At 44.6% G+C, this 13,516-nt stretch overlaps 1 protein-coding gene across 3 annotated transcripts in view; it reads right to left on the bottom strand.

Annotated features, from left to right (window-relative positions):
- The window catches only part of NDUFA5 (NADH:ubiquinone oxidoreductase subunit A5), a 69,927-nt gene that overhangs the window by 8,207 nt on the left and 48,204 nt on the right, over nt 1–13,516 (bottom strand). For all 3 annotated transcript variants that reach the window (XM_069229882.1, XM_069229881.1, XM_069229883.1), the window contains exon 3: nt 9,031–9,147. In XM_069229882.1, the coding sequence (XP_069085983.1) occupies nt 9,031–9,147 (117 nt within the window). The remainder of the gene's footprint in view (nt 1–9,030; nt 9,148–13,516) is intronic.

The raw sequence follows: 13,516 nt of genomic DNA, 5'->3' as shown, positions 1-13,516 counted from the left end.
TTCGCAAGATCTCAAGGTACCACTGAGAGCGTGGGGAATTTCGTAGCTGCCTTACGTACGCTGGCACGCACCTGTGATTTTGGTGAAATCACAGTCTCTCTTATTCGCGACCAAATTGTGCGCTGTACCAACAGTAAAAAGGTTCAGGAAAAACTTTTAACGAAAAACCCCGACTTAAGAGAAGCCATTGCCATTGTTGAAGGAATGGAGAGTACTAGCAACTGGATCAAAGAAATGAGTCATACTGAAGGGGACAATATGGCTACTGTGCATTTACCAAAGGTTCAAGAAGAAGTTTCTAGGGTTAGCAATGACTTTAAAGCACAAGCATCCATTCAAGAGAAGAAAAGAGACATTAAAGGGTTGCGTTGTTATCGTTGTGGTAACGCGGGTCATGCTGCTAACAGTGCCAATTGTTTTGCACGCAACTCCTTATGCAGAAAATGTGGGAGGAAGGGCCACTATGCTAGAGTTTGCAACAACGATAAGAGCAACATTGATTGTGTTACCGATAATATCAATAAGATGGTATTATGTGTGTGTCAAGAGATTGACCATGTTGGGCAGGTTTCGGGCACAATTGATGAGGGTCCCGTGGTCATGCCTGAATGCACTATTAAACTTGATAATAGAACAGTGGTGGTTTTAGCAGACTCTGGTTCTCCCTACACTATGGTTGGTGTTAAGAACTGGCAAGCCATTTTTGGGGAGTCTCTGGACTCTCTCATTGAACCCGACATCAACCCGGTCAGCTATGGGGGAACCAGAATAGAGATAGTAGGATATAGAGTTATGAAGATACAATTCCAAGACAGAGTGACCATAGGAAAGGTTTATGTAGCTAAACGCGGTAATAACTTTAGGATGGCGACACCAACGAGACATGGGTATTAAATTAGATCCCAATGCAGACAATCAAGTCATGGTGGTAAACATTGAAGATGATACGTTACAGATTTGTAATGAGTTTCCGAGTGTGTTCAGTGATAGTTTAGGGTGTCTAACTAATTTTGAACACAAGATTATCCTAAAAAAAAATGCTGTGCCAATAGTACATAAAGTTAGAAGAGTACCTAAGTTAATGCTAGAACCTCTCAAAGCAGAACTTAATAAGTTACTTGAAGCAGGAATTATTGAAGAGATAGAGTCTTCAGAGTGGTTGGCCCCTGTTGTTTTGGCACCCAAGGATAATGGGAAACGCATCCGGATGTGTGTGGACCTCAGGGATCTTAACAAATACATTTGGATAGATCGCCAACCCCTACCTAACATTACAGAGGAATTGTCAAGTTTAGGTGGGTCTAGAGTTTTTAGTGTATTGGATCTTTCCTCGGCTTACCATCAGATTGTCTTGCACCCCGAGTCCAGGCACCTCACCTCCTTCGTTACACCTTTGGGGGCTTACCAATTCTTGAGGATGCCTTTTGGCCTAGCCTCAGCGGCCGCGTGTTTCCAACGCATCATGAAAAAAATCTTGGGGGAGGTCGCAGGCACGTTGTGTTTCCAGGATGATATTCTAGTTCATGGTAAGACGATAGCTGATCATGACAAGGTATTAAGGGTAGTTTTAAGTAAGTTAGCAGAGGCTGGTTTTACTGTTAAGAAGGAAAAATGTAAGTTCAGAGTCACTTCTGTGTCATACCTGGGACACACCATTTCAGGTGAAGGGATCAGACCCAAGTTGGAACTAGTGGATGCTATAATGCAGGCACCTGAACCTAGAGACTAGGATGACGTGAGGTCATTCCTAGGGTTGGCGGAGTATTATTCTAAATTTATTCCCAATTTTTCGAGCGCGACTCAACCCTTGAGAGCCCTTTTAAAGAAGGGGTGTGAGTTCGTCTGGGGGGGAAGAATGTATGACTGCTTTCTCTTTTGTCAAGAACTGTATTGGAGTGATGCCCACCTTAGGACATTTCGATGTAGGTGCGAAAACGTTCTTGTACACTGATGCTAGCATCAAGGGTCTTGGTGCTGTTCTTCTGCAGAGAATTGGTCAGGAGGAGAAGGTAATAGCTTTTGCTTCTCGTTCTCTTAAAGGAGCGGAACAAAACTATTCGGTCATAGAAAGAGAGGCCCTTGCCTGTATGTGGGCGGTTAAACACTTCAGGTTTTATTTGTGGGGCCTACCTTTTGTGGTGAGGACGGATCACAGACCCCTTGTCCAAATCTTTTCTCCTAAGAAAAATGAAGAATTGACCCCGAGAATACGGAGGTGGACGGAAGGATTGTTAGAGTACAATTTTATTGTAGAGTATGTGCCTGGACCGAAGAATGTTGTGGCGGATTTTCTGTCCCGTTTTTCGGTTGACAGAGGTGATGAAGTGGATGATGAGGTCATGGTTGGTTGGGTAAGGGAAACGGCCATCAACGAAGTGGAGTGGAAGTTAGCTGCAGAAAAGGACTTGGACAGACATAAGCTTGGTGAATTTATTATTAGGGGATGGCCAGAGTTTAAGGATATACCTGACTCATTAAAAGGCTATTGGAATGTGAGAAATGAACTTTCCTTAAATGGGAGTGAGTTGTTTAGGGGAAGCAAATGTATTCCTCCCATGGGGCTGAGAAGTAAAATTTTGAATCTGGCTCACAAGGGGCATCTGGGCAGGAGTTTAACTAAATCCAGACTTAGAACTATCTATTGGTGGCCAGGGCTGGATAGTGAAGCTGAAGCTGTTGTGAAAGATTGCTTGAGTTGTGCACATAATGACAAGAGCAAAGTGGTGGCGAGAGCGCCTCTCTCTCCTGTCGAGGTCCCGGATAAACCCTGGGTGAAAATAGGTCTTGATTTCATGGGACCCTTTCATCTGTTACCACCGAATGAACGATACGTCATGCTCATGGTGGATTATGCATCCAAATGGGTTGTGACTAAATGTGTGAATTCAATTGATACCCGTACTGTGATTGAATTTTTGGAAGAGGAGTTTTCTAAAGAAGGAATACCTAGTCATTTAGTCACGGACAATGGAGTGCAGTTGATTTCACAAGATATGAAGACATTTCTAGACTCCCTTGCTATTGTGCATTTGAGAACGGCCTTGTACCTGCCACAAGCGAATGGTTTAGCTGAGCGTATGAATAGGATGGTGAAGGCTTGTGTGCAGGAAGCTGTTCAGACTAGGACTCCCTTAGCCATTCTTCTAAGAGATCTGTGGTGGGCACATCGCAACACTCCTAATAGCATCACCAACATAGCCCCTTTTGAGTACATGAGAGGAAGGGTGGGTTATACTAAGTTATTCCCGGCATGGTTCAGTAACACTCTACATCGGGTTGATTTGGACCCAGATAGGTTTGATAAGGCACCTAGTCTCCGAGATAAGTACCAACACAATTACAAGTTGCGTTTTGATGCTAAGCATTGTGTTGGCAAGGTGAGGTGGAGGGTTGGTGACCTAGTGTTGGTGAAGATTCCGAGTTTTAAAACCAAGGGTAAATCATCCTTCAAGGGCCCTTTCCGCATCAGGGAAGTTAAAGAAAATGTTGTGATCCTGGACAATGGGGATGTGTGGAGCATATCCAGAATAGCAAAATGGTCTGGTGTGGAGAACTCCTCTACTGGTGTCGAGAGCTCTTCCACCTTGAATGATTGGAGAGGAAATCTCTCTACAAAAATTTCCATGGAGTCTACTAATGTTCCGTCCAGACTACGCTGTAAACCATGCTGGATGAACGACTATGTTTCTTAACGTGTTGTTAGCTGTGGGTTATTTTAATACTGTATTTTTCCATCGCTTCATTTCTTTGCTTGTTTTTGTTCTGTTTGGGCTCTGGGACATCAATGTATAGGGAGGGGGATGTGTTGTAATGCTTAAGTGAGTCATACTTGGAACCTTGCCGTCCCTGTGTTCCAGGACTTACTTCTGGAGTTGTGAGACGCTAAGGTTCTGAGAGAAAGGCGGTTGGGGAGAGCTGAGGAGTTGTAAGCTGACGGAGCACGGATCCTATCTTGGGTTGTTTTCCTGCAATAAATTTTCGTTTAACTTGCAGTGTTTGTCTTGCCATAACACACTTCTTAACTTTCTTGCTTTTCTCTTTGGTCTCTAGTGTTTCTTAATGCTTGAATCCGCAAGGTCTCGTTCAACCCCCAACACTCTATTAGAAAGGCCTCCACCTTTCCATCTACTGGTCTCCCGGCTACCTCAATGTTACTAGTCTTCCAATTCTGATTACAGTAAAGGCAATGTCTAATTACAACAACTGTTTCTTCCCTGTTCTAATCTCGTAACTTTTTTGGGGAATCCTCAGCTCCTTTTTCATCCCCTTCTCATTAACTGTGGCACATGTCTGAAAAACTCATCTTTATTCCTTTGACTGTCAGTCATTAGTCTCACACAGTGAAAGACCGATTAAGAAAACCTAATTTGCAGTAAAACTACAACTCATTAGCCATGGCTGCGTTTTCCTCAGATTTGCCTCTCTGCCCGTACCAGCCTCTGCGTCGCCCCTAAATGACTTTTGCTGGGTCTGGTGGCTCTGGTTGAGGTGCTTTTATCACAGCAATCACCTCTCGGGTCACTCCTCTGGTCCCTCCAAAAGTAGCCAGTGACGCTGATCCGACATTGCAAATTAACATTGTTCAGGGAGGCAGGTGAGCTCTCCATCACCAGCTCTATTTATCCAGCATGCATTGTGCACTCGCTGGTCCCAGATCCATCCGCACAAGTTGACCTTATACTTGTGGACCACAAACCTGAGGCAGCCGCAGGCCAGCAACATAGCTCCTATCACTGGGCTACCATCTCAAACTACTTCTTCCCTGGTTGTTCGGGTGCAAAAGCAGAGCTTCAGGAGGAACCTAAAGGGGCAGTGGGCATCTTGGACTCCAGCTGGCCAAACTCCTTCCAAGACATATTACTTTTGTTGCCAGACTGTGAAGAGAGTATACGTTGAGGGCAACACTCCATCCAGAATTCTTGTCCAGTCGACTCTGAAAGAAGCTAATTAAGTAACTTAAGGAGGATGCAAAAGGCAGCACAAGAAGTTTAACCTTCGGAGGGGAACCTTTATTACAATGGGAGCTTAATGAAACCTTATTAAGATAGAGTCATAGGAGACCCAGATAGAACACTGTCATTAAAGGAATGATCCAGACTTGGCACCATTGCTTACCAGAGGGAACTTACCCCTCTGAGAACCCACATGAGCCCCAAAGTCCACAACCAACAATTTGGATTTTGATCAAACAGGAATGGAGGAGTTAGGCAACAAAGAATTAGACAGAACAGCAGGGTTGCAGCGGCTAAGCAATGGACTCCCAGAAATCCTCACCAGAGTGCATTGGTCCCAAATCAAGGAGAAGAAAAAGGCAGCCGCAAGGACAAATGAGGGTGTAGACCTTCTGTTATACCAGCACCTCTCTTATGGGGACTTCTCTAGAAAACAAGGTCCTGCCATCAAGTGACAAATGTTCTGAGAGGGTGGCATCCGAAATAATTTGACCCTGGGAACATCCTACAATAAAAAGGTGTAAGATGTTTAAACCAATGAAACTAAGGAGAGATCGGAGTTCCAGACAATGCAAAAGTTTGAACAGCTCTCAGTCATGCTTCCTAGTGGAATAGGGACAAACTGCGTCAGAAAAACAGTAGTGTTGTATTGGTTAGGTGATTTTTGACACCTAATATGGATGTTGGGGTGATCGGAGACAAGGTATGGGCTCTGTATTCACCTCTGGTCACCACTGCCAAACTAACAATATCAAGCATACAGGCAATGAAGAAGGGACTAAGCATATTCCCGTCCCCATTCCCCCATTGTTGACAATCTGATGTTCTCTCCAGCAATGACGAGGCATGCATTTCAGGAGTGGATAGATGCAAAGTGTACCAGAATAAGGGATCTCTATGGGAACATTGATGGAAGAGTGCAGGAGAGCCAGAAAGAGAGCACAAAGACTACAACAAATGGAAATGGAGCTGGGTGTCAGGCTGATGGTGAGGAATTGGCAAAGCACCTCCTAGGTAGTTAAAAGATCGGGGAGGCATGGTGTAAGTGGTCAGTTACCGGTATCATAATCCTGACAAGTTACATGAGTGCTGAGCTGAAAGGCACATTTCTATCCAAGGCTGCATTAAGTGGGCCGAAGGGAGGTCAACCTTTGCATTACACAACCGTCACTTACTCCAAGTGGCTTATCGGCAGATTTCTACAGGGTGCCATGGAATACCCATTTGGTCTTGGATGTGCTGCATTATGTGCCTCTGCATAAATCTTTGAGCCTAAAATTGCTGGTAGGTTGGCTATTTTGGGCTCTATCAGTGCTTCCTATTACAGAGTTAGAGGTGGTTGGGTAGGAATGCAGGTGGAGAATGAGAAAGGAGCTTTTCTTAAAGTGCAGGGGTGGTTATACACTGCATGAAAGAAGTATGTTTATATCCATCACACTCAGTGCACTTTTTAGGTTTAGTGTTTGAGCAGGGTCAATGGGTGGAGGCATCGCAAAAGTGTCATTATTACATAATAATTAAATAAAGCTGCATATGCTCGCACCCACATACACCCCAGGTATATGCCAGGCCACACAGGAGAGAGGGAAAGGTACTCAAGTTGTCTCCCGTTTCACGCCTGCAGGCTGTCTACTGAGGCAACTCACTGTATAGAGAATGACAGCCTCAGGAGGAGTCAGGGTTGTAAAAACTGCTCTATATATAGCGGCTCAAATTAACTCATAATAATACTAAAACTGTACTCATTATTTAACAATACTAATCCATCACTAATTCTTGTTGGGTTCCAGAGTAGCGTGCTACTCATCGAAAAGCGCTTCAACGCCTCGTCAGGGGTAGTAAGCGCTATATAAATACGATTACAATACAATACATAGAAAATCCTTGGTATTTTGAGAAAGTTCGGAAAATAGCTTCCTTTCAATGTTCTCTTTCAATATTCTCAGATTCGCCGACACCACCTAGCAGCAAGCCAGCAGATCAGTTTGTTCTTGTTTTATACTTCCGCGCTCACTTTTACGTGAGCACAAGCAGTGCTCCCTCCTAAAAGGGGTGGTCTAAGAAGTGCTCATATATAAATTCTCAAGTGTTTCTCTAGCATGTGGATCCCATCTTCACACTATCTCCAGAGAAATACTTGGAGAGTGTGAACTTTCAAAAGGAATGTATTGAATGACCGATTAGCTCTGGTTGGAGTATGTGGTTGAGATGTTTGATGCAAAAACAAAAGTCTCATTTGTAAATGAAAAGGCCTCAGGGCAATTCATCTGGCAACAGAAAACCAAGTTAATGTAATAAATGGGCATCCTTACACCTCAAGCCAGAACAACAGTGAACTGCCAACTTCTTCTGTGTCTGCAGGAGAAGGAATAAATATTCGAGAATCATAATGCATTATCCACTTGCGTATTACTGGTGTGTCTTAACTAAAACAATATTATTTGAGAAGGGCACAACGTTGAATAGGTCTTAAAGACTGTAGGTGAGAACAGCCTGCTTTAGTGAATGGCTAGCTCTGTAGTTCTAGCCATAGGTCATTTTCCGTTCTAAGATTCACTTCATGGGAGGTCATGGAGGCGATCCAGCTGGCGAGATGGATTCCCTACAGACAACATTGACCAGCTGTCTTGGGGATATTCAATTTCAATCAGTTGGGGCTCATTCAAATAGAAATTACAAATGGTCACATCTTTCACGGTGCTGTGAAGAACAGCATATCAATGAGCCAGTTTCATCTATGGAGATCATCACCACAACTATTTAGTCAAAGGGATCCACAGGCTGAGATGGATATGTAAAAAACATCAGGAGCGCGAGCACAGAACTTTGGGCCCAGTTGGCCTTTTAGACATATAAGCAAGTTAAAAGCATTTCATAAAATGTAGATCTCTGCATGACTACGTGTAGCAGAGGGACTGGAACTTTAAAAGGTCAGCTATTCTGCTGAAAAACTCTTAAAATACTCAGACAAATTTTTTAAGCGTTTTCACTGTGTTTTGTTTCTATATGGAATGCAGTTGCAGATTTAAAGTAGCAGACTAGCTGAGAATTTCGGAAACAAGAAGTTTCCAATAAATAAGAGTAAAGGTAACGACATTGAACCTGCCTTTAAACCTTTCAGAACGTGTGCATCTTCCCCTCCCTAAGCAAAGCTCACTGCACTATCCCACTAACACGAAAGAGTCTCCACTGTCCTGGGTTCCGGGGAAACTCGCCACAAACCTCAGATAAGTTAATTCAATGTATACACTGAATAATGGTTAATCTGTGCACAGTGCAGCGTATGAAACAGATCAGCATGTTGGCTGCCAAAATCTCACCACTCCTAGTAGACCATTGTGGTCTTAATGGCAGGGCTGCATCGGTCTCTCACATTTTACAGTCATCTCTAGCTTGTGGACTACAGTTCAAGTGCGTTTCCTCTGTTTTCTTCCAGTCACCATGCAACAGGTTTACTATGTGCCTCTATCAGCGTTTGATCTGGCCAACACAACTCACGTCACACCATAATTCTCCATAACGTCGAAGAACTTTGACAAATCTGACAACAAGGCTTTCAACCAACACTCACTGCTGAATAATATCACGTAGTAAATATAGGAGTTTGCTTAGTTCTCACATAGTAGCAACACACTAGAGAAAGTAACCCAATGGTTTTCTTCTATTTGCTCAAATTATTTAACGTGTTCAGCTAAAAGCAACACGTTTACAGCTTTACAAGAGGACGACAATAGGAGGATCAATTTCCTTCTTGATTCACATTAATCTCGCTGGGTATAGACATTTGCGGAGCTGAATCCCTCAGTCACTAAAGAGAATGAGGTTCAATGCTGCAGCCGGACGCTTTCACAATAGAGACAAATAGTGTAGCTCTGTAGCGAGACAGCTGGTCCCAGGGGTGAGGAGCCCATTACGGCTACAATACTGCATTTACACTTGGACTTCCTGTGCTTGAGTTACAGAATTTACAGTACAGTGTTACAAAAGCAAGACCGTTAGAGCACAGTCAATTACTCAATCACAGGTCAACAGAAAACCAAAATGGTGCACTGACACTGGCGAGCAAACAGAAGCTTACCGTCTTCACTGCACTGAATCTTTCATTTATAATCTGCTCTGTGTATTTTCTGTAGGCTGCATCTTTGGGAATAGTCTGAAGGGTGGCAAGAATTTTTGCGTACAGGATCCTCAGGCGCTGAAATAGAAATGAAACATCCGAAACCAGCATAAGAATTTCATGTTCTATGAAGAAAACCTTCTCACAAAACACAACAGCAGAAGAGTGTACAAACTAAGGGCCTGATTTAGAGTTTGGTGGAGGGGTTTACTCCGTCACAAACAGGACGGATATCCCATTCGCCCTATTACGATTCCAAAATATGCTAGGGAAATCATAATACGGTGACTGAGTAACTAGTCCGCCAAACTAAATCGGGCCCCAAGTTCCTTACGTACAAAGACATTTCCGCATTGACACAGAATGGGGAAAACCCACTGATACATCAGACAAAAATATGTCTAAAAAGCCATTACAGTGTTGCAGCTTCAGGAACAGTGGAAAGGAGTTTATAAAAAGCAAATAAAAGTGATTGATGGAATACAGTAGACTAAGATTTTGTAAAGTGTGGCAACCATCCAAAGGGGTATCCAGCACTATAGAGCTGAAATGTAGGTATGCTGAAAGACAAGAATTAAAGAAGAACAGAGCTAGTGAAGAACCTTTTTTTTTTAGCAATCTGCAGAAGGCAAGCAGGTTACTTTGGCAAAAAAGAATAAATGTAAGGGTACTCTAGGACTTCGGAGCAAGGTAGGAAAGGGACTTCCTATTTGATGGTAAATGGTGGGGATAGAAATGCTTTGACTAACATGAACCACTGATAGTCCATTTACAGAAGAGGACCAAATACACAGCCTACCCTAAACTGTTAGGCCAGGTTCCCTCTGAAAGGGGACATAAACAACCCCAGATCAATGTTCTCCTTGTTGAGTTCAAGTGCTTATCTTACTGTACAAATGAAACATGGCATAGTAGATTGAGGAAACAGTCCTTATTGGGACAGGACCAAGACAAATTGGCATAGGGCAGGACACCTTCTTTAGCGGTGCAGTATATTTTTTAAATAAATAAATAAAAAATAAAAATCAGACAAATCTATGTAATTTTCAGAAGCTGAAATTAATTCAAGCATTTCAAAAGTCACTTTTTTGTTTTGCTTAGTCTGCTCACAAATGTCTCCATGACCATGCAGTGCTGCCTAAAACAAACTGCATATGAAATAAGACCTCAAGAACATGGCCCCAAGTGTTGTTTGGTTGGATCTTGGCACATATATCTGGCACTTAGTATACCTCAAACTTTTTAAGTGATAATTCAAGTGGGCGAAAAGTCATCAGAATCAAAATCAACAAAAGAACCGCTTCTGTAGAACATGGCTGGATCGATTTACATGCTCTAGCAACCATCAGACTCGGACATAGTTCCCTGCAGGGGATTTGGCACTTCAAACATATTTCTGGAGACCTAGGGCTTGACACGAATTCAAGGGAGAGGTGTACTTCATTAATAGATCAAATCTGTTTACTAATATTTTTGAATAAATTGAAAACAAAAAGGAAAGAGAAGAAAGGTACACCGCTTTATGCCTACAACCATACAGTCCGGCAGCTTTGATAACACTCCCCCACCAGACAATTGAATGTGGCTGTCGTCAGGGAGTGCTGCTATAGCCAGTGTCCCGTATGCAGCAGTATCAAACAATCATCAAGAGCAACTGAACAAAATAAGGTAGCTCCCCCGTATCGTTACATCAAGCTGCCCTCTGTCTCACACCCCCATAGGCACCCAGGGCAGTCGCTCAGTTTCCTCCAGGACCATGAATCCAGGCATATAATTCCCTCTGTGCTCGCGGGCATCACTTATCTTTCAGCAGGCGCAAGGTCTTTAAATAAGTAGGACAAGTTCATTGAATTCAGCAGACAAAATCTGTATAAAGAGCTCCCATAGTGTGGCAACTTAATCTACTCGCATTTCCGCTGCCAACGATAGCTTCTCCATCGCTAAAATTAACCATAATCTATGGAGCCATGAGATGTAGCACGGAATCTTGTCCGTGCTCCACAGAGCTAGTATTTTCTGGTGAACCGCACTGAGGGCTAGGGCAATCTGCTATCCCCGTAAGGATCGGAGGGGAGATGTGAGAGGGTTCGATAAACCAAGGATAGTGTAAGTAGGGAGTCTAGGAAGTTCTGTATGAAATACTCTATCGATTTCGTCTAGGAAGCTACTCCAGTATCGTTTCAGTTTGGGACAGTGCCATAGCAAGTGTGCCCGTGCTTCCGCACCCCCTCCAGCAGAGCTCCGTTTTAGTGGGATCCCAGGTATGTATTCTCGCCGGGGTATAATACCAATTTGTTGCCATTTTATAGGCTGTTTCAGCACCCAATGTTGTGAGCTGTGTGGTGTGCCCTATAGTAGATTCCTTCCCACTCCCCCCTCAGTCATGTCCCTCCCCAGCTCGGCCTCCCACCTTTCTTGACCCTTAGTCTTAGGAAGTGATGTGGCAGTATGGAGGTGCTGATAGATCTTGAAGATCAGCCGCTTGTCATCTTTTTTGATCAATAACCACTTCTCGAAAGCTGTGAGTGTTCTCGCTACTAGGGGTTTGACCGTTGGCTGGAGCACCCAGTGCCTAACCTGGCAATATGTCAACCTATCTGCCTCTGTGAGCCCATATGCTTCTTTTAGGCGGTCGAAGGGTATAATGCCATCCGTGTCGAATAAGCTCCCCACTCTCTTGCATCCCACCCTCATGCTATCGCTGAAAGCCCTCGGATTTCAAGCCAGGGGCAAATTCGGGATTCGCACAAATCAGAGTTATCGGGGAGGGAAAGGTCGTTAGACCGTTTCTAGTCGCCACCGAGTCCCAGACCCAGAAGGTCGTGTTAATGAAGAGGGAAGAGTATAACCCCGCCGCTGTGTCTATGCTGCAGCCAGGGCTCCTTCCATATATGAGACCCCGCTCCCGCTTGGTCCATGAAACACCAGTGTTTCTCAGAGAGTGGGCTGCTCCACTCCAGCAAAAAAACGCAACTGAGCTGTCTGATAGTATTTCAAGAGGCACGGGACCGACAGCCCCCCTCTATTTTAGGGAGATACAGTGTGCGACGTGAAATGCATGCCGGTTTCCAGTCCCATATCAATTTTAGTAACACCGACTGAAGTGTGGCCATGGTTCTAGGCGGCAGGGCAAGCGGGAGTGTTTGGGTATAGGTAGAGTATGTACGGTAGGATTGTCATTTTTATTGCAGCAATTCTACCTAACCAGGAGAGTTTATGTTTACCCCAAACCTCCAAGTCCTTTATTACAGCACTGGAGAGGGCAGCGTAATTCTTGTGGGCTGTTTTCGTGGTTGTCGTTGCTAGATCAATGCCCAGGTACGGGACATGCGAAGATGTCCAAACAAAGGGGTATTTAGAGCGTAATTCCGCCTCGTGCACAGGAGGGACCAACAGGTTCAGGATATGCGATTTATGTGCATTCACCTTGAAACCTGAAGAGGAGCCGAATGTACGTAATGCGTCCGAGAGTGCTGGAAGTGAGACCATGGGTTCTGACACAGAAAGGACCCGGTTGTCTGCATAGAGGCTAATAGAGTGGTAGTCACCCCCAAATTTGGTGCCCGTTATTAGGGGATTGGCCCGCAATCTCTGTGCTAGACGCTCCACGTAAAGAGCGAATAGGAGCGGGGAAAGCAGACAGCCCTGACTCGTTCCACGCCGGATCAGGAATGGTGACGACAGAGTGTCATTGACTCGAACCGCCGCCGTAGGTTCTTGATAAACACACTCTACCCACTTCAGAAGGATCGGTCCAATCCCAAAGTGCGCCAACAGCTGGATGAGATAGGGGCAGTGCACTCTATCAAACGCCTTCTCTGCGTCAATAGTAAGGAGGAGTGCCTCCTTACGCGATCTGTGCGTTTTGTCTATGAGATGTAAAAGTCGCTTTGTGTTGTCTCCGCATTGTCGATGGGTTATAAAACCCGCCAGGTCAGGGTCAACCAACCCGGGCATGTAGGGGTTGAGGTGATGTGCCACGATGCCAGTGAACTGCTTGGCATTGATGTTTAAGATGGAAATAGGCCGATATGAGCCACACTCCTCTGGGTCTTTCCCTGGCTTGTGGATTACAGTGATAAACGCATCCAACATGCTGGGAGCAAGGGCGTTGGTCTCTGTGAAAGAATTAAAGAGTAGTGTGAGTGCTGGGGCCAGTTCAGGGCAGAACGTTTTATAAGAGAGGGGTCCGGACTCGGCGACTCCCCTGTCTAGAGGCGTGAGATCACCTCCTCCATCTGAATTGGTTTGTCGAGGAGAGCTGCATCTCTCTCTCTAAGTGGAATAATTGTGCAATCTGTGAGGTACGCGGAGGGGTCGCAGGAGATATCGGTAGCTGTCGCATACAGTTCTCGTCGAATTTGGAAAACGCTTCTGCAATTTGCAGGTTTGTGCGCGCCTCTCCTCGAGAGGTGGAGCGCACCATCTTGATGGTGCTAGCATGACG

Source organism: Pleurodeles waltl, chromosome 4_1 (assembly GCF_031143425.1).
Source record: "Pleurodeles waltl isolate 20211129_DDA chromosome 4_1, aPleWal1.hap1.20221129, whole genome shotgun sequence".
Taxonomy (NCBI): domain Eukaryota; kingdom Metazoa; phylum Chordata; class Amphibia; order Caudata; family Salamandridae; genus Pleurodeles; species Pleurodeles waltl.
The sequence above is the reverse complement of the archived record's forward strand: the minus strand, read 5'-3'. Positions and strand labels throughout refer to the sequence as shown.